Source organism: Micropterus salmoides, unplaced genomic scaffold, assembly GCF_014851395.1.
Source record: "Micropterus salmoides isolate LMB-PRFRI ecotype aquatic unplaced genomic scaffold, ASM1485139v1 Ms_hic_scaffold_4, whole genome shotgun sequence".
Classification (NCBI taxonomy): domain Eukaryota; kingdom Metazoa; phylum Chordata; class Actinopteri; order Centrarchiformes; family Centrarchidae; genus Micropterus; species Micropterus salmoides.
Genome location: NW_024043372.1, coordinates 1,058,205 through 1,079,971, shown reverse-complemented (window position 1 = coordinate 1,079,971; position 21,767 = coordinate 1,058,205). Strand labels below are relative to the sequence as shown.

The 21,767-nt window shown below is 45.9% G+C and overlaps 1 protein-coding gene across 1 annotated transcript in view; it reads left to right on the top strand.

Annotated features, from left to right (window-relative positions):
- Positions 1-21,284, top strand: part of dag1 (dystroglycan 1) — a 53,267-nt gene extending 31,983 nt beyond the window's left edge. The window contains exons 3-4 of the mRNA XM_038695816.1: positions 16,582-17,043; positions 17,169-21,284. Of these exons, the coding sequence (XP_038551744.1) occupies positions 16,582-17,043; positions 17,169-18,995 (2,289 nt within the window). The 3' untranslated portion in view covers positions 18,996-21,284. The remainder of the gene's footprint in view (positions 1-16,581; positions 17,044-17,168) is intronic.
- Positions 21,285-21,767: the final 483 nt, after the last annotated feature.

The window sequence follows — 21,767 nt, the reverse complement described above, 5'->3', positions numbered from 1 at the left end:
ATCGTTGCAGCTCTATCCTATATTCTCTCTTCTGCTTTCCTCTTGTGTCCTCTCCTCACACCTCATTTCTTCCCTTTTCATCTACTCTTCTTCTTTCTGTTGCCTTTATCCTCCCCCATCTTTTACTCTCTTGATTGCTCTCCTCTTTTCCTGCTGACCTGTCCTCACCCGTTTGTCCTCCTTCTGCTTCGTCTCCTTTCACCCTGTCTTCATTTGAGCCCTTTCTTTATTTTTAAACCTGCTGCTCATCTTCCTCGCGCCCTCTCCGTCACCATTTTCACCCCCCTCTTCCATTTGCTCCACAGGCTAAAGCTGTTCTTCCAAACCTGATTATATCTGTCACACTGTAAGCTGGGGGCCCCTTATTAGAGCCAATAGGAGTTGACAGCGTGGGCAAAGGAGCCAAAAACATGGGTGAAGTGGAAGTAAAGGAACAATGAAGAGAGGGGAGGAGAGGTAGAGGACAGGCTGGAGGTGGTTTGGGGAGAGATTCGGAGAACGGGATCGTGACCTCCGAAGCAGCAGAATCACCTTCTGGGAAAATCTACTTTCCTGGAAATGAAAGGTCATAGATCAGATCGGGACAAAGTCTCCGTGAAAGACTCCTCCTTCCTGCTTTGCTCTCTGCCGGCCCAATAGCTCAACTTCAGAGAGTTTGTTTACTTCTGCCCCCCCCTCCTCCTTCCTCCATTACAAATTTCAACACTTTCCCCTGCATCCGCCATCCTTCCCATTCGCGATAGACATGAGACCCCCCCCCCCCCCCCCCCAGGTGTGCTGAAGGTCGGCGCTCAAGGTTGTGGAGCGAAAGGCCAAATCAATTTTTGTGCTTGGTGTTGCACTCATACTAAATACTAATGGGCCTTTTCTTATGAAAATCTGCCAGAGTTTGAGAGGTCTGTAGCTCCGTGACGGCCCGCCTGCCCATTCACCTTTCGCTGAGCGGTCTGCGGCCCGACAGTGAATACACCGCTGATTATCCATTCATGCAGCGTAGCACTGTGGAGTCTCAGCCGGGTGGGCAACCTCGGGGGGGGGGGCAGCTTTTAAAGAGGTCGCGGGGAGATTTAAGCAACCTGGAAATGGAGACCATGAATTACACATGTGAATTAGTAACGTAGTAGCCAATGGGATGGATCTGTAAGGCTTTTTTTATTCAGTGTCATTATAAAGTTGGGATTTTAGAGAAACAAACCTCAGTATGTCAAAATGTGTCTCAGGCTAGTACTGAAGGGGGGCATCAGATGTCAGATAATTCCCAAAGGAAACTCCCTAAATGTGCACGTTTTGGACTGTTTGATTTTTGGCAATGTTTTTGTGAAGTTGCTTGTGGTTAAAAGTTATTGAGAAAGACGTGAGAATTGTTTCAAATCATTTTGATACTGACACTAAAAGTCTTCATGCTGGATTATAATAATAATAATTTAATCTTTTTCCAATAATACCCAGCCTATTAGTTTACACAATTCCTGTCCTGCAGAGTGACATACTGGATCACTGAGTACCCTGAGTTTAAGTATCTGTGATTGGCTGTCCCCATGCTGAAAATGACGTATATCCAAAATGTTAGACACAAAGCAGAACATAGAACCAAGAACTCACAGTTTACGGCTCCTTACATTTGCACAGTGGAGGATAGGAGGCCGAAGGGTTAATTGCATTTGCGAGTTTATCGCGTTATGATAAAATGAGATTTTCTAATCGCAAAGGCTGCGATTACACTCTGGTCACATGACACGTGAGAGTAAAGCAGTCTGCAGATCAACTTTGCACGTTATGCTGCACCTTGACTTGTTGTACAACGGCCTTTCTCCGGTGTTGTCGGAGAATTACTGGTGTATTAAACTCGAGAGGCGTCACTTGGTTTTATTTTCGTCGGCCAACTTTTGAGTTGAACCTGAAAATTAGTATTTTTGAGGTTTTTGATGAGAGTTGGACTCCTGGGAGATCTGACCTGAGATCAGGACGCAGGACGGGTAAACTTCGTTTTTCTTGTGGTCTGTTGGCCAACCTGATGATATTATATCATATTATTTAATGTCAGGACTTGACTATCAAATTATCTTCCTCATATTATTATTGTTGATATTTCTTCCTCACCATTGCTCATAATATTCATGCATCACCTGACTTCACCCTAACACAGGCCTGACCCACGGAAAGAACAGTGTGTGTTTAATCGGTCTAATATTGTGTTGGTCAGGCTGCACTCTGATTTATTGCTTGTCCGTTTTGAATTACACAGAGGGTAAAGAGCTTAAAAATTAATCACATATTGAATCGCAATATTGGTAAAAAAAAAATCGTTCAGCCCAAGTGGAGGCGCCTAATGCTGCATCGGCCGTCCCTCACTGGTTCCTGCACAACAGCATCACAGTGCCACTATTTTATTGTTATTTTTTATTATAAGCTGTGCTCCAACTACAAAATACCCAATTCCAGAGCTGGAAAGGAAACAGTGTTTGAGTTCCTCTCGGGGGGGCAGAGCGGCGGCGGCCCGGGCAGCAGTGCGGTGATAATTCACCACTACGGCTGTAGTTGAGAAGGTGGGACCTCTGCGACGGCAGCGTCTGTACGCAGGTGCTGCTGGGATTAAAAGGCCCTGCAGTCGCTCCATCGTCTACTGTTATTAATGGAAGTGGCCGCAAGAGCGGAGTTCCTGGCCAACAGACGAGCACCCTCCAAGGCCTCATTACCATAATTACCGGCGTAATTAGCTGATTGGCTGACGGGCTGGCTGGCAGGCGAGCTCCCCCCTCCCCTTCTTTCAGTCCAGGAAAGAACCGACACTTGCTGAAACTTCTTTTGTACTGCGGTTCTCGCGGCGTGGGATTCAGTGTTCGAGTGTGTGCCTTACAGCAGATGTTGCATATTTCTTTGAATATTTTGATTGTGTGTTTGCATGCATATTAAAGAGAGAGATACTTACAGCCCCCCCCCACACACACACACACACACACACTCAGTCTTTCTTCATGTAAAATCGCCTTAAAGCAAAGCCCTGGATAACAAACAGTTTATTTGTTTGTAAACACCGGTCTGCCCTCTGTGTGTGTGTGTGTGGGCTTGTTTTACTATATTTGTGGGGTTCCACTGTACTTGTGGGGTCCGACAGCTTTGTGGGGACCAAAACGCTGGACACCACAAGTTTAAAGGGCTGTAATTGCAATTATCTTGACTAAAATTGCACTGCCATCGTGTACTTTGACACCACCGCACTATTAACCGCACCGTTCATCTAAGCATACCATTTCCATACTGTACATTCATACACTGTATATACAGCACATGCTGTATATACTGTAAATCATTCTCTAGACAAAGGCTCATAGCAAACTGCCATAGTCATAACCTTTTCATAGCGTATAGATAATCATTTATACATATATTTATATATCATTCATACCTTGCACTTAATAATAATGTATCATATTCTATTTAATTACTGCTTAAGCACTTCTGCATTTTGTTGCTTTGTACCAGTGACACACGCAATGACGATAAAGTTGAATCTAATCTAAAAAATAAAGTAAATTTAAAAAGCGAAATGATTTGTAACATTAGAAGGATTCTTTTTACATAATTTATCTAATTTTCATTAACAGATATGGTATTATCTGTACAGGGCTCAATAATAACGGTGGCCCGATGGCCTGGGGCCAGTAAAAAGTAACGTCGGTACAGTTGAACTAGCAAAAACATTAGGATTTAAAAAATTAATTAGGAACTCGACATCCTGCAGATGTTTTGCAGCTCGTGGCGTGCACTGTTGTCCAATCCAGATCTGTAGTTATGTGACGAGTTATTATTATATTATTATTATTATATTATTATATTGGCGAAATAAAATGTTTCTACTTGTCAGCTGATTTATTCCCTCAGTAAACACTTTCCTGATGAGTTTCTGGTCTCAGTTGCTAGTTTCAAGTCTTCTTCAACACAGCATGATGTTCATTTAGTAAATTATGGTCCCATTTGGAGGAACAGAGACCAGGAAGCAGGGGAGGCTTTAGGGCGGGGCTACAAGCTGATTGACAAGTCGCTACCATGGCGAGTAAGTTTCGAACCCGGTTTAACGTTGAGCCCTGTCTGTACCAAACAAATGGCCGAGCTCATACACAGGAGAAGCCATTAAGGCAATTCGAAGGACACTTCGGACCTCCGATCTCCCGATTAACGAGCCTCCTGAGCCACAGTCGCTCTTACAAAGATATTTTCTGAAGTCTGCAGAATATTATTTTAACAAATACCGCAGCTGCTGTGATTTGAAAAGCAGGACGTGTTGCTGTTTCAACAAGAGTTTGAGTTTGAGTGACGGGTCCCCGTGAAGATAGCGCCACAAGGCTGCGTGTGATGGAGACAACCAGAGAGTCCAAAAGAATAAACGTGTGAACACACAAACATACATATTTGCATATTTGTGGGAACGTGTTGCTGAGTGTGCACAGACAGGAAGTGTGTGTGTGTGGTTGTCAGAACACATTGACTGGCTGTTTGAGTCTCTCCCCTCTTGATGAATGGAGACAGTAGCTTGCTGTTGTACAGGCCTCCCCCCCTCTCCCCCTCCCTTGGGGGCATTTTAGTGGGAAAACTAACTTTCCTTCCTCCTCCTCCTCCTCCCCTCTGCGTCGTCTCCTCTCAGTTCATTATCGCCTCCTCCTCCGTGTCCTCTGGTTCTCCTGTCGCTCCCTGTCTTCCTGCCATCTTGTTCAGTGTTCTGTCCGTCTTCTTTCTCTTCCACCTCAGCGGACCGTCTCTCTCTCTCTTCAGCTGCTGCAGATTAGCTTGCAAAGCGTCTCTCTCTCTCTCTCTCTCTCTCTCTCTCTCTCTTTTTCCTGCAACACCAGCAACAATTATTTTTCTCTCCTCTATACTTTTCTTCTTCTACAAAACCACGGCTGTCCTTCCGTTCCATTCCCTCGGTGTTCTGTTTGCTCTGCAGAACCTTTTCAGAACGTTTCAGCCCGACTCCCGAGGCTCTGCTCTCCCTCTAAAAAGTGCCGTTGTCACTCTTTGTCATCGCCTCGGAACAAACCGAGAGGCCGACCCTGCGAGCCCCCGCAGCTCCGTCGCTGTTCGCTGGCAGGGCAGCAGTGGAAAACTGGTATTCAGAGAGCAGGAGGGAGGGAGGAGGCAGCCCAGAGATAAAAACACACACAACAGAACATATGAGTCACCCGGGCTGTAAGCTAGCACGCCGCGATCCTGCTCCCCTGGCACCAGGGCGGCGGAGGCCATGTTGCTATGTAATTAAACATACAGCGGGCGAGGCCTTTCGATTCATATGTTCCAAATTATATGCTCCTGTAAATGCATTCACAGTTTGTGAAAGTTTCTTCATTTTCATGTGTTTGACATGCTTCTGCTGAAAAACATTCCCTTCTGCAAACGGTGGAAGGCTGTTTGGCAGTGAGGCGCGTTGATGCCTTCACGTCAGCGTTGGATTTCAGAGCATAATTTCCATTTGACCTTTAGCACACATAATTACTGCCAAACAGCCGCCGTGCGACTCCCTGACCTCCAGAAGAGAGAAGCAAGAAAGGGGGAAATAAAGAGGCTAATTTGGTGGTTTAAGTTTCCAAAAGGAGGATGGAGACTGTTCACCGCTCCTGGTGTTGTTGTGTCCCTCGGTAGCCTAGCAGGATCCCGGATCCTCCAGCATGCTTGGTTGTCACCCAGAAGGGAAGAGGAGTCGCAGCGCGGCGGGCTGCTTTCATTGGTTTTGCAGGCTTAGTGAGCCGAGCCATATTTGGCGTGTGGCGGCTGCAGCAGCAGATTATATTTAGATGCTGTGATTATGGATCGGCCTATTAGGGCAGTTTTACACGCAGCAGTTTGTTGATTCTGCCAGAAAGCGTGAGCGGAGCCACACAGCTGTTCACGCCAGCATCAGCACGTGTTCTGTTTAAAGGCGCCGGGTCGTTGTTCCTGCGGTTCTGGGCCTTTAAACTCTCGCCTCAAACTGCAGTGACCGGCCTGCATACGACGCCTCTCCTTATCCCTGAGCAATGTGTTTAAGATTTAATGGTTTGTGTCGGCGCTATAGCTCGTTAGCCGGATAAAGATAGCTAATGTTTTATTCACACGGCATCAAAGAAAAAGGTGATAATTGCTGACCTAGGGACGAGCGAGGGCTCGGCGGAGTCGCTCGTCCCTCTTTTAGGATGCACTCCGCCTGTCAGGTTAGAGGGACGGCGGTCGGCCTGTCAAACGTCTCACTGTGAGGAGGAGTGAACTGAATCGGTTCTTTTTATTGGAAATGATGGGAACTTAACTTTGGACGGAGCGTGCCTAATTTCCTCCTGTTTTCCTCCATTGTCGCTGTGTCCCAGTGGATTTAACAGCGTTTGATTTGGCCAGCAGCTCCGTCTTCACTCTGTCTCTCTGCTCCTCACGCTGCTCACGCAGGACTGAGTGTGCGGTTTTCCTCTTTTTCATGTCATTTTTATATAAAAAATAAAAGTCCTGCAAAACGGAAAAACCTCAGCTCCAAGAATGTACATTTACTTTGTGATTCTTTTTTTTTATCGTCGGTCCTTTTCAACAGCAAAATTTTAAAACACAACATAATTTCAGCTTCTCAGTTCCAAAGATTTGACGGAAAGAACGTTTGTTGTCCCTTCGTGCTGCACACACAGAACTTCAATGTCTTTTAAAATACGGCAACGTATAAAATAAAAAACAGTTTATGTACACGTGCACGCATTAAGAACATTCTGCAGAGCATTTATTGAATCTGCGTCTGGGAGAATGTGAACAGCAGCAACCAGGAGATAATCTGGTGTCACATTAAACAGTCTGACATTTGGGAACCGAGTCCATCTGACTGAGTTTGAGCTTCCTCGATGGAAAACAGAGTCCGCCTCAGAACACGGACCGCCCGCCGAGTGCTTGATCCGGGATGTTGAGGGACCAGGTCTCTGTAAAGATGTGGTTTCAGTTTGTTGGCCAACATGAGTCCCTTGTCGTCCAGACCGGACCTTTAGCAGCAGGATTAAGTCCAAACTGGGCCAACGTGGCTCCTCACCCGCCTCTTTCTTCTCTCCTGAGCGATCACTGGCCTGGGACCTGGTCCGGGAGATCTTTTCTGCTTTTCTTTGTTTTATGTGACAATAGCCTAAATGGCGTCACGCTGGACCGCAGGAAGCTGGCGTACAGAAAATGACCGGTCGGTTCTGTTACAGAACAGAAACACATTCTGATTCTGTGTCGGTTTCAGATTCAGGTTTGTGTCCTGCAGCTTCTCTCGCTGTACAGGACGAAGTTAGAGAACAAAGTGGTTAGTTTGAACGGACAGTTGGAACTCAAGTTGCGTTTGTGTGGCAGCGCTGCAGGTGTTACAGGGCTGTAACGGTCTCTCTCTGCGTTTCTCTGCACAATGCAAGGTGCAAACATACCCGGCCGGCCCGCTCCAGTAAAGTTAGTGCGAGCTGTAGGCTTATATTTTGTAAATATTACACTGTATATTACCCAGGAGCGGGAACCGAGGTCTGAACCGAACCGTGGATTTGGTGTGTTGTTGCACCCCTACAGGTGTGTGTATGTGTGTATGCACGCTGTTGGTAAGAGGAAGAATATATTTTCTGCGGGTGAGGAGATTTGGTGTGTGTGCTGATGATGATAGTGAGTAACTCTGCTGGGGCTGCAGCATTAGTCAGAGCTGAAGCTGAGAGTCTGCGGAAATCGAGCCACACCACGCTGAGATGGAGATAAAACACACACACACACACACACACGTGCACGCTGTGTTAGTGTTCCAAGCAGGGTTGTACAAATTTCCACGTGCGCACACTTGCAGTATCCACAGCGTGTGCGTTTCACCTGCCCTCCCAGCTCCCCTCTCTCTCTTTCACACATCTGTCTCAGCAGGACTGCTTTTCCTCTTCCTCCTCCCGGAGTCCAGCGTAGCACAGGAGGCGGCGTTGTGTTTGCTGAGCCGAGTCTGCTCTTTGCACAGGCAGCACGCCGTGGGCTCGTCTCCTCGCTCGCCTTCCTGTTGTCCTTGTCATAAGAGGCACAAACTCTTCTACAAGCCTCTTCTCCGATATGCACAGCCTTCACACATTCACACTCAGGATTTCTCTTTAGCTCTGGCGTGGCCGGCGTCGGGGATCGGCCGATATCTTCTGCCGATTATTAGAAACCAATTAGACCGATATGTGGAACCGATATACGTTTGCTTAGAATAACACAAACTCCAAAAAACAACTAATAATAATTAGAATAATAATAATAATTGTTGTGTTTAGTAAATTAAATTAATTGGAGATCCATCCCACAGGTGGACTCGTTAACTATGAACTTTGTCTTTACCAGCTGCCATTTATATTGTGTTTTATGTTGTTAGGATTTTATTGATACTATTTATTTGTTCTGTTCTTTATCTGTACTCTAAATTACTAAATAACTGCCTTTAAAAAAAGTTATTTAAAAAAGAATAAATTCAGAACAGTAATAAAATGTAATATTTTATAATAACTACTTGTTTTCAGAGCAGCAACAAAAGTTTAAAGTTTACAGCAGCAAAGTCACTTTATAAAATCAGTATCTCACTGGAAACATATGTCAAATCAAAATACTGAGCGAAGTTTAGAAAGAAGCCAGCCGTCAGTTTCAGCCCGAGCTGCTGCTGCAGAGGAGCTGCTTTCTCTCAACAAGCGGTTTGCAAGGAGTTGCTAAATTTGAAGGTACGTAGCGTCTCTGCTAACAGGCTACAGACGGAGAGACCTAGCTTGTTTATAACTAGCTATTAGCCGAGCTAGCGCGTGTGAAACTGGTGGACGAGACGGAGCAGATTCACGTATCGCTCTGTAAAACGTTCCTTCCATGTTGCACTGATGCAGTAGCCGCCTTTTACCGGTGCTGCTGGTTTTGCTGCTCTTACACTCAGTAACGGACGGAGTCTCGCTCAGCTTGTGGAAGCTGCACCATCAGCTCGCGTTCACGCTCTGCTGAGAGAGGAGGGGAGGGGCTGCAGCGTGACGGCTCACTCTCTCTATTGGCTACTTCCGCGCCAGAGTCAGTGTTGATGGGCTATTACTTGTGACTTGTAACCAATCAGCTAGCACTGTGGGCGGGACATTGTGCTCACCTGCAGACAGAGAGAGGCGGCTGCATCAGAGCCAAAGGAGCGCATTTTTTATTGATGAATTATATCGGTGTGTCTGTTTTTAAACGGCCGATGCAGATTATTGGAAAAATCCTGAATATCCGATAATCGGCCAGCCCGATTATTGGTCGACCGGTAGTCAGCATGACGCACGCAGCATCTTCTTCTTCCTCTCGGAGTTTCTCACCCACGCAGCTGGAATCAAACAGCCGGCTTCTGTTGGCTCCTGAGCAGCCTTTCATTGTTGTAAACTGCGAGCAAAAGGGAGAGAGCGGGGTAGAGAGACATAGACAGAGAATGGGTGAGAGCTTCATGAGTGTTTCTGCAGGCTTTGGCAACCAGGTTTACCACAGTGTGTGTGTGTGTGTGTGTGTGTTTATAGCTAAGAGCGCTCTCCACCATTATGCTTTAATGACTGTATAATAGTGGTGAATCTGTGGCTGAGCGTGCACGTGTGGGAATTCGTGCACGCGATTGTCCGCTGTCCCCGGTGCATCGGGGGTCATGTACGTGTTTGGCGTGCGGCTGCAGACGTTTGAATGACTCTTTCTCTTACAGTCCCGCAGCCCAAAATGTCTTCCTCATGTTCCTGTGGGCGTCCTGCGATACGCTTTATTAATAGACATTTTTTCCTGGAACGTATTTCATCTCAGGGAATATGTTTCCATTCATCCACTTAAAGTCTCACAACACAAGTTCCACTGTTTCGTCTTGGACTGTGCAGAGTTTTGGATGTGCTTTGTAGGTTTTATGATCGAGCAGCCATGAGTTGATAATTAAGTTATGCTTTACGATGTAGGTGTGTAATAAAATATAATAACTGCATGGAGGATTTTCTTATTGAAGAACAGGGTGAAAGGTAAATCTATGAATGACGATCAACATGCTACTTCCTGTTGCTCTTAAAGGAGGCGTTCACCCGAATTACACAATATTTATTAACGTGCCTTTAGAGTGACTCTGTTATCCAGTTAGACGCACACTACCAGTCAGAAGGTTTTAGCACACCTCCATGTTTGTAGTTCTTCTGTAAATCGAAGTAGTTCAAGTCCAGTGAAAAACCTTCAATGGCACCAAAGGAAGAAGCAAACTGACAAACTTCAAAATAACTTGAAGTTGCTAACTCATCACTTGATCCCTGATTCTCTCTGAAATGTCCGTTATTTCTCAGCTTCGCTGACCTAAACGTTGTCTTTACCTTCTTTGGGTTATTCTGCAGCAGTGGAAGGAAACCAAACACACCTTGGAACAGCCTATTAATCCAGCCTCAGAAGCTTTATTATACGTGCTCTTAATGAAGGCAGACGGAGCAGCTGGTCATCGGTTGACCCCACAGTGAAATGATGAACATGATGAACTCCTTCATTTAATTGTTAATTTCAGGTCAGAAAACGTTGTGTTTAACTGAGCCGTATATACGGTCTGTGGGAAGATGTGTAGCTGTGGTGAACCGTCCCGTGTCCTGGGTGCCAGATGTCATCTCCGGAGTTTTCCTTTTTAAAAGACGGTTGTTGTTGTTGTTGTTGTTGTTTTGGCGAACACGCTGACGTTTCAGAGGTTCAGATTTTCCCCGTTGCTGGATTGCACTGTGTGATGCTGTGGACCGAGGCCCCGGAGGAGTTTTTAACGGTAGAAAATGAGCTGTAAGATGGATTTTCCCTCGTAAACATCCGCATTGAGCCCCCCCCCCCCCCCCCCCCCGCCCTCTGGTTCTATAGCTCTTCATCCATCCCTCCTCCTCGCCTCACATTTTCCACTGGAAACACTGGACGCTGCCAGCTCCCCCCCCCCTCTGTGTGCAACCTCTTCCTCGCTCGCTCCCTCCCTCATCGTCTCTCACTGCTCCTGCTTTTCCCTCCATCATTCCCTCCCTCCTTTCCTCGTCCTTATCTCCTTCCCTTCCTCTCATTCCTTCACGCAGAGTTTCATTTCACTCCGAGTCATCATATCACAACGGCGTGCCCAGGCTCCTCCTCCTCCTCCTCCTCCTCTTCCAAAATATGAGGCTTATCTGTCGAGCGGGTTCCTCTAACAATGGCCTCCTTTCTCCGTGGTCTCCTCTCGCCGCAACAATGAGCTGCTTTCTTTTCCCCGAACGCCAACAGAGCCGACGCCTCCTCATAATATCTCTGTTTCTCTGTCATTCTTCCTGCTTGACCTCGCTCTCTTTCTCTCTCCACTCCTGCCTCTCCATCAGTATCCAGCCTATATGACTGTCTTCCTCTCTTCTGTGATTGGACGTCTCTTGAGATCATAAAGGTGTGTGTGTGTGTGTGTGTGTGTGTGTGTGTGTGTGTGTGTGTGTGTGTGTGTGTGTGTGTGGAGGTTCATCTTGCCTTTGATAACGGAGGACAAACGGAGACGACTGTCAGGCAGATCTCCAGCGTTTCTCCACCTGAAGGTAGTGATGTTTGGTTTGTATGGTTGGGATCTTAAACCACACGGAGCAGGAATCAGAATAATCTTTTAGTGTGTTTGGGTCCACTTCATTTTAGGGATGAAACAATATGAAAATTTCATATCACCATTATGGTGACCGGAATTATCACGGCGCTGTAAAAATGAAAACTACAAATAAAATGACCATTTTGTTTGTGTAAACATGAAAAAAACAGCCAATACCTTTTTGTAAACATATGAAAACCATTTAAGTGTGCAATATCATTAAACATTTTATATTATGTGATATTATAAAGGCAATGCAGTGAGCCCATGCACAATTGCATGAAAACAAATGAGTCTTTAGAGTCTTTAGAAGACAGTGATAGTACCTGCCAACAGCTGACGTAAATACAGAGCAGTCTGCGGCGTTTCTCCTGCTCTCACACTTTTACAACTAATCTGATGGCTGCTGGATTTAAAATGAATGATAAAAAGAGATGCTGGTTGGTTGACTAAACAGCGTGACGTGTTATTGTGTGCAGCGGACCAATAGTCTGCAGACACACGACGCACACAGCAGCAGAACAACGTGCAGCGTCTTTACAAGAGCAGCAACGCTGAGAGCTTCAGTTTACAAGCGGTTAGCAAGAGAGACAAACCAGAGCTAAAGTTAACTCACCCTGCGCTCACCATGAGCTCATTTTCTCAGCGCTCTCATAAAAACTAAAAAAGGACCGGACTTCAGGGTGACTGAAAAATCTCTGCAGCCGTATCATCACTGACCCAAACTAACCCACGCTGCATCCTGCGCGTGCACGCCTGCTTCGTAAAAGATCTGTAGCTGGCAGAGAAAAGTAGCGCAGTATTTGCCTCTAAACTTTAGTGTACAAATGGAAATACAAGTAAAGTACAGATACCTCAAAATGTAATTCGTAACAATAGACTGCAGAAGGATTTCTCAGAGATAAAGTTGAACGTGTGCTTCAGCCGTCGACGGCGCCGAGGCCACTCGGCAGTCTGTCCGGGCTGATGTGCAGTCTTTCTTCAGACTGCAGCGACTGAGGACTGTAACTCCAAACAAACCGAGGGAGTGACGCCAGCGATGATGATAAAGTCTCCCAGTGTTTCACGGCCGTCGCTCCTATAGATGCAGCGCGCCTCGCTGCAGCTTACAGTGCTGATAGTCACGGTGGCTTTATGGCTGACTCGTGTGTTGTCAGTGAGAAAAACTATCAAACAACCCTTAACTTTGATGAGCTTATCATTCTTTCTGTTTTAATTACCAATCTTTAAAGTCGGGGGGGTTGCTGCGCTCACACCGGGGGTGGCAGCCGTGCTCAGACCTCTTCACACATGTCAGCGATTCATTGTTTAAACCATCCAAAAGGCTCTTATCTCTCAGTGGCTGTTTTTTATTAACGCCGTCAACATTAACATTCATTGTACACGGTGCTTAAAGTAATTGTGAACCCACTCAAACGCCGGGTCACTTAAAACGGTCAGCGTTGGAATCTCTGGACATGATTTTCCTGCGGAAGTCCTTGAGCAAGGCATATAACTGGAATAAGGTCGTCGTACTGCTCAGTAAATTAACTTTGATTGTTGCTTCTCTCTCTCTGCCCTACGCTGCCCTTGCCGCCACCTTAATAGCTTCCCAGAAAATAGTTTAGTCTCCTTCATTTCCGCGGCCCTCTGTGCGTCTCCAAATCAATCTTCCAGAGCGCAGGGTTTTCCCCGGCTGTTTCAGGAGGGCTCAGCAGTCACCTTGCCAGCGGTGTGTGTTGTACGGGAGGGAACTGTGGGAGCACACGATAACCTTTAGGGCCAAACATCCAGCTCTCTTGCACTGAAGCCTCGTGCCAGGAGAAGATAGGAAATATTTTTCTTGACATTTTGGGGGATTTGATGTGTTTTCATGTTCTTTTAGGGAGACTGGAAGCTACAAGCTCTCTGCTGGGTTCACGTTGGACTTTAAAAGTCACCGTTGTGATTTTGTTTCAACACTTATGCCCGGTGCATGCTGGGAGATTTTCAGATCTTAACCGATGTTAAAAAGGTTTGATCCCGCAGACAGAACGACAGAATGAACCGACGTTTAATATTTTATCACATATATCAGACGGTTCAGTCCAGATTCAGGACCGCACACTCTGCGTTTCTACTAAACGGTTTCAGAGTGGCGGCTCCGGGGACTTGGGATCTCAGACAGAAACAAACATGGAGGCAGACTGTCGTCGTCAGCTGGTCGACCTTGTGTGTGCTGAGTTTTGCAGAGAAAAACAAAAGACGAGAATCAAACTGTGGATGAAGTTGATGAGGGAATCAGCAGGATTCTACATTTAATATTTTACGCTTTAAAATCGGGGAGCCTTCGATCCAGACCTTAAGATTCTGTCTATAATCCCTCCGACCAGGTTCAGCTTGGGATTGTCAGGAGGGCGAACCGGATCCCGGATCGGCCCAGTTCTCCTGTAGTGTGCGGCCACTTAGACTTACACAGACATTGCTTTTTGGTCCGTTGCATTGGGGAGCTTATAGAAAAACAATGAGCCATCACATGTGGAGTCCAGTAAAGCCACCGTCTGTCTGTGCTGTTCAGGTCGGGATGGGGAGCAGCTGATGATTCAAACACCAGCTTGTTTTTGTCATTAAAAAGAGCCAAACGTCGCAACACCAGCTACAGCTGATTTGTTTGTGGTAAATGTGGGATATTTTTAACCTCTTCTGACCAAAGTACCTGAAGAATTAGATTAAGCGTCACCTATTTTTTTTCCTCTTACCCATATTTTAATTGGCCACAGATGAGGATCATCCTTGTGCTTTCAGGATGCAATTTTTTCATTTACGGAGCAATTATGACAGTTATGATGAGATTACTGCCCGGCAACTCACTTGTCCTTCATCGTCTCTTTGTGATTTAATTTGCAATGTCATGTCAAGAGGCATTTGGTTTAAAGTTTTGAGGCTGTAGAACTCTGCGTGACAAATTAAATCTAACATCGCTCGAGGAGCCGACATTTGATGACATAAGTCTTTTTGTTTCTTGTTTTCTTTTCCAGGCAAGTATCTGCCACCAACACTTTGGCTTATTTGTTTGGATAAGTGGACGTTCTTCCCTGTTGGAAGGAAAATAGAAAAGACTCCTGCATGTTTTCCTTTAATCTACACACATCCAGAGGGATTGAGTTAGAAATAATATGTTTCCTGTAGTAATCATTTTCAAGCTAGGCTTCATAATCTTGGCCAGAAATCTTGACGTCTTCCTACATCACCACCTCAGAAACGAGCTTCTGTCTACCGACGAAAAGGACTGTCAGATTTTGATAATGGCATTTTGAAATAATGACAGCAGAAAAGAGGAACGCAGCGATTCAGAGGCGAGGTGTCAGAAGGAGAGAGAGGGAAATGAACAGGGAACAAAAGAGGGGACTGAATGTGATGAATGAATGAGGCATGGCAAAAAGAAAAAGCAGGAGGCCATTAATAAAATCATTGGAATAGCTTATTTCCACCGTGTTCCTTCGCTGTTTCCTCGGCGCCTGTGAAAACAGCGAGATGCAGGTATTTGTGAGGAAAGGGTGAGAGGTCTGAGGAAGTGTCCGTGAGGGGATATTTGTTAAAAGCCCAGCTCCTGCCGATAATATATCTGTGTGTGTGCATTAGATTTGATCCGGGTGGCCACACTGTATTTCTGAGGGAAGATGCACATACAGCTTTCTATGCCTAGCCTTGTGTGTCTGTCTGTGGCCTCGTGTGTGTGTGTGTTTATGTGTGTGTGTTTTCCCCCGGCGCTGCCTGTGTGCTGGTTAGAGCATTAATGATGTGTCTAGGGAGCACTGCCTCTACATAATTTATCAACCAGGATTTATTAGCTGCAGAATTAACTTGTAGGGGCTGGGGAGCACGGGATGCATTTGTTCTTCTTTTGGGATTTATGTGTGTGTGTGTGTGTGTGGATGCATTGTCACTCCCCTGTGATCCATTTCTCTCCATCAGCCTCCTGCCATGGGGACGTCCCCGGTTGTATAATTGGCCAAGTTATTTTAATTTTAGTCGGGTTTAAATTCCAATTCAGAGCAATGCTTTTCAGCGAGTCTGTAGGTGTGTTTGTAGGGAGTAGGGCTTTGCACTAAATCAACCCAACCCTTTATTTCTCCATCACTGCCTGTCATAAAACATTTTAAAATAAAGCATAACTTGCATCAATAACAGATCAGTTACATTTGGAGTAATAACAACGTGTTGATGAGAAGTACAAGCTGTGAGGTTTAGTCCTGCAAAAGTTAAAGATGGCATCAGGATTTAAAAAAGCAATCGGTACGTAGTAGGGATGCTCCGTATAGCTGGATCGTGTTTTGGGGACAAGGGGGCCGACTTATCAGTTCAAATACCCGCGTACTGCGCAATGCGTCAGCAGTGCACTAGGAGATCCGAATAGTTTGCTAACATAGCATGGAGGGAGCTAAAAACAAGGGGTCAGCTGGTTGGAGGTATTTCACTGGCCAACAAGTCGTACCGCTACGTTCAGTATCCCCAAAGCCAATGCCAGAAGCATCATGCCAAAGATCACAATTCCCAGTCTCTTCCTCACAGCGAGGAATACAGCCCATTCATTTTACCCTGGTACCCAAAGCCCAGGTACTGGCATCGGTATTGGGGCTGAAAAAGTCAGATCGGTGCATCCGTAGTACTGTGCATACCACAGCCTAAAACAAGACCAGCTGCCCTCAAATCCATTAAACCGTTGTGTACTGGACAAAAAGCATCGTACTTTGTGAACATTTTAAGGTGTAGTTTTTTTATCCACTCTTTTCCAGGAAACTGCCAAGTACATTACCGTTTTCATAAGCAACCTTTTTCAGAGTTACCAAATGTTCTACTTCTGAAAGCTTTTAATGGTCAGGGCCTTCATTTTCTGTTTTCTACTTTGCTTGTAGATCAGACATGTTTCCAACATCTTTCATCCAATAAAACCAAATAACCCCCGTTTATCTGCGATTATCTGTAACTCACGGGTGATTGTGGACAAGTCTCCTAGCATGTATATTCAAACATCCGTAAATTCACTTTCTCTTTTTTTTGTCTTTCAGATCACAGAGATGGGGAAGGATTCCCTCCCTGCCTGGCTGCACTGGGACGCCAACAGCAGAATCCTGCAGGGTCTACCACTGGAGGAGGACAAAGGGGTCCATTACATTTCTGTATCCATCTCCAGCCACACAAAAGCTTCTTCTTCTTCGGAGGTGTTTTCCATCGAGGTACACCCTGAAGATCATTTGGACGCAGATTCGGCCCAGCTGGCATCAAACCAAGTCTCCATTGAAGACGACGTCCAGCCGTTCATGTGCGGCAACGAGGAACCAGTCACGGTGCTGACGGTGATCCTCGACGCAGACTTGACCAAGATGAGTTCAGAACAGAGGGTGGAGCTCCTGGATAACATGAGGAGCTTCTCTGGGGTGGGGCTCCAGCACATGAAGATACTCCCTGTAGTCAACAACAGACTGTTCGACATGTCTGCATTCATGGCTGGGCCGGGGAATGCAAAAAAGGTGAGGGACTGATCGCACGACTGTCTGCTTTTATGGATTAGTAAATATTTGCTAATAGGTGAATAATTCAGTATATAATATATATGTATGGGTAATTAAATGAACAATTCTCAATGTCTCCCCAGGTGGTGGAGAATGGCGTTCTTTTGTCCTGGAAGCTGGGCTGCTCACTGGAGCAGAGCACAGTCCCAAATATCAACAGTGTCCAGGGTCCTGCAAAGGAAGGCACAATGTCAGCCAAACTGGGCTACCCTGTGGTGGGATGGCACATTGCCAACAAGAAACCCCACGTCTCTAAGAGGGTGAGGCGCCAGTTAAACAACACTCCAACACCTGTTCTGGCAGTACTTCCTCCAACAACTATAGTGGAGCCTCCGGTGAGGATTATCCCAACCCTCTCCTCTCCCTCTATTGCTGCACCAACCGAAAGCTCTGCTCCGCCAGTAAGAGGCCCTGTTCCTTTACCAGGCAAGCCTACGATCAGAATCCGTGACCCTATTGCCCACACCCCGACGCTGGGACCTCCTCAACCAACAAGGGTAATGGAGACCACTAGTACCATTCCTATCCAGCCAACCATGACCAGGCCTACTTACGTGGAGGCCACTGCAACACCACCCACACCTACTAGAAGACCTACCAAGAAACCTAAGAGACCCAAAACCACACCGGTGACCAGAGAGTCAAAGACCTCCACAGCCAAACCGTCCAGGCGCACCACACCATCGCCTGCCGTCATCCCCGATCCATTCAACGAGAAGCCTGTCTTGCGTAACCCCATCGACCAGGTCAACGCGTTGGTGGGCACCTATTTCGAGGTTAAGATCCCATCTGACACATTCTTTGACAAAGAGGATGGCACAACAGACAAGCTGCGCCTAACTCTGAGACAGAACCACAATGAAGTGGTTGGAGAGGGCTCCTGGATCCAGTTCAACACCACCAGCCAACTTCTCTATGGCCTGCCTGATGTCCAGCATGTGGGGAAACATGAGTACTTCATGCAGGCAACTGATAAAGGTGGCCTGAATGTAATCGATGCTTTTGAGGTCCGTGTAAACCGCTGGCCCTTAAATGACAAGACCCCTGTGATCTTCACGGCCCGATTCGACGGGGAGCCGCGGTCAATAACAAATGACATCCACAAGAAGATACTTCTGGTCAAGAAACTGGCTTATGCACTGGGGGACCGCAACAGCAGTACAGTCAGTCTTAGAAATATCAGCAAAGGATCCATTGTGGTGGAGTGGACCAACACCAGCCTCCCGCATCACCCATGTCCAAAGGAGCAGCTCACAGCTATGAGCAGGACGCTCGCCAATGCTGACGGAAAACCCTCACCGACCTTCAGGTACTCTATGGAGCCTGAATTCAGACCTCTGGACGTCATGGTCAAAGGAAGGGCAAGCTGCAGAACATATTCCTTCATCCCACCAGGAGAGATTGATATACCAGAACCCCCGGCAGTAACTCCAGCTCTGGGAACAGGCCGGCAGAGCACAGACGATGTCTATCTCCACACAGTCATTCCCGCCGTGGTGGTGGCAGCGATCTTGTTGATAGCAGGTATCATAGCGATGATCTGCTACAGGAAGAAAAGAAAGGGCAAGTTGACCATCGAGGATCAGGCCACCTTCATCAAAAAAGGTGTGCCAATTATCTTTGCCGATGAGCTTGATGACTCTAAGCCGCCTCCATCTTCCAGCATGCCCTTGATTCTACAGGAGGAGAAGCCCCCGCTTCCACCCCCTGAGTACCCCAACATGGCCACGCCAGAGACCACTCCCCTGAACCAGGAGTTGCTGGGGGAATACACAGCTCTGCGTGACGAGGACCCCAACGCGCCTCCCTACCAGCCACCGCCTCCCTTCACCACTCCCATGGAGGGCAAGGGCTCCCGTCCCAAGAACATGACTCCCTACAGATCTCCACCTCCCTACGTGCCACCCTAAGACTCGTTTAACCCTCCCCGCATAGGGTGGAGGGAGAGGGTGCCTGAGGAACTGTGACGGTTTCCATTCTGGTGTTTGTCTGTCTGGACATTTACAGGGAGAGATGACAAGAGGTGCTAAAGTACAAAACTACAGGGGACTTTGGTTTGGGAGGGGGAGTAATGGGTCGGGTGGGGTTTTTCAGTAGACCGATGGGATGATTGGTTGAACCAGCTGGGTGGGACTACTGTTTTAGTGGTAGCCCAGCTACTACAGTGGCCTAAGATAAACAAATTGTCGTCACATTGGCTTTCGGATCGACCAGTTGGTCAGAAGCGACGATTGGGAGACATGTTTTCCCTTCCCAGCATTTCATTTTTTTCTCCTCGGTTGATATAATATACCAGCTTTTATTTAGTTTTTTCATCATTATCCCAAGGTTATTCTTTTGGTTTTTCCTGGACTGAACCGTTTGCCTAACAGATCTTCTTTTGTCTTGCTTTTAAATAATATGAGGAGACAGTGAACTGCCATCAGACCACTGCAGGCAACAACTCGTGTTTTTATTAAGGAGTGTGAGATTCTCTGAATATGAGAAAAGCTCTCACGAGGATCTTAAGTCACCCCTGCAGACGACACAAGAGAATGGGAGGCCGAGGTGTGTGTGTGTGTGAGTGAATGAGTGGGTGTGTTTATTCAGATTCAATACGGTTTGCCTTTTAACACTAGTTGTCTGTTCCTATCCTTATTCACAATGTCTAGTAAAGATGAGAATAACAAGGTAGCCTAAAAAAAAGATGTAGAGATGAATAATAATTTGTTTGTTTCATTGGTTTTAAAATTCACTGTATATCTGGAAGATGTTCTGATAGATTGTGTTTTTTTTTCTTTTTTGTTGGTGGTTGGAAGAAAGCGGAGAAAGAAAAGGACTGCCTTGCTAAAATAACCTGCAGGAGCTCTTTACTCCTGTTTTGATTTAACAAAATGCCAATTACAGTCCATTAGGTGAAACCCCACCTTCCTCTCAGCTGCCATCAGCAGATCAATAAAGCAACAAGAAAACTGGGTGGGGTGAGAAAACTACTGTTTTTATTATGAAAGAGATTATCTAACTAACTTGTAAATGCAGAGTTTAGTGTGGATTTGGATGCAAAATGTATAGTTTTATGCAGATTTCCGTTCGTGCGATTTTACCTCAATTTGGCAACGGTGTTACTGGAGGTTAACAAAAGTACAGCAGAAGTGAAATGCCATTCTCCGTACACGTACGTGCACAGGAAAAGGACCCCTTGCGTTTATTTTGGACCGGGGATAATTATTTTTTTATGTAACGAGGCAGGAACTTTGTGTGCCATGGAGACTCTCCCAGATGTTCAGATGTTTAGAGGTTGCAGGTTGTGGCTGAGATCGAGGCAGAGAGAACCTTGAATTTCCAATAATTAGCTGACTGAAAAACGGTTAATGAAATTCTCCTTCTAATTTTTTTACAAAGTTTTTGATACAGCCTCAAATTGTTTGATTATTAAAATAAAACATGATTAATGATTAGTCTTCTGTGATTTGTAAAAATCTTAGCCTAGAAGTTCAGTTGATGATTCAGTTATGTACACTTTCTTTTCTGTCATGGGTCACATATTTCAAGTGTTTTTATTGTGTGTGTTTGCAAATCAAAATGTATCTCCCACTATACAAAGATGGAATGACCGATATTTTATGTAATCACAAATTTTATTTTTGTGTCCATATGTTTGCTAATGAGTTTCAACTGAAAGTGACCCTTTGCAATAATAATGTAAGGCGCAGTCCACTCGGCGACTGGTCCATGCAGGCTCAAGCGAGTGACTCGTATTGTCATAATCTTGTTGGTTTTTTGCAGGATGCCAAGGCTTTTTTGCTTTTCAAGTGTGCATTGTCATAATAAAACCAACTGGTACGATAACAAAAAAAAAATCACCCTCCTTCATTCATGATTAACGTATCCTTGCTGCTTCTGTTGGGGGTTTCCCGCCTTTGGGAAATGTTATCCTGTCAGACTCCCCGAGCAAAAAACCTGACTGATGTTTATGGATGAGGTTTTTGATCACTGTCACTTTTCTACCGCTCCCACTTACCCTTGAATTGATAAATCAATCTGTCTGAAGTCCACGAGAGGTTTTCCCTCCCTAGACGGCTTGCTGCCTGGCAACCATCCGTGGTCTCCGGGCTCGTCGGAACGGTTACTGATGTCCTTTTTGTACAAAATTATTCTGCTATTGAATGACCAGTTGGACAATTCACTTTGAAAGCTCTGCCCATTAAAAAGGCTACTCTGTGAAAACACATTCTCAGCTCCATCTGTCTCTGCACACATTGCATACAGACAATCTGGAATTGATTACTTAGAACATTGATCAGATGTAAACATCTCTTTTGCACCTCTGGGATAATTCACGAGTTTAATTTGGAGGCAGGGCGTGTAACGATGAACGTGTTCCCAAGACGTCGCTGGTTGCTAAAATGGGTCGCAGTGATGACAAAGATTAACGGAGGATGGATTATGGTTTGATTGAGACAACTCGTAGCTGAATGTGTGCTACGACCGACGATCTGCAGTGATATGCTGATTTCAGAGGTGAAGGGGGAGGAATCAACACACCCTGTTCTTTATGAAACCTGATTAAAACACTAGCAGAGTAAAAAAAAAATGTAGAAGGCTGTTCAGATTTTATATTGATGATATTTTGCCCCTACCCTGTAGACCAGTGCTCTGCCACTTAGCACAGACTGAATTCTCATCTCAAATGTGCTGAAAAT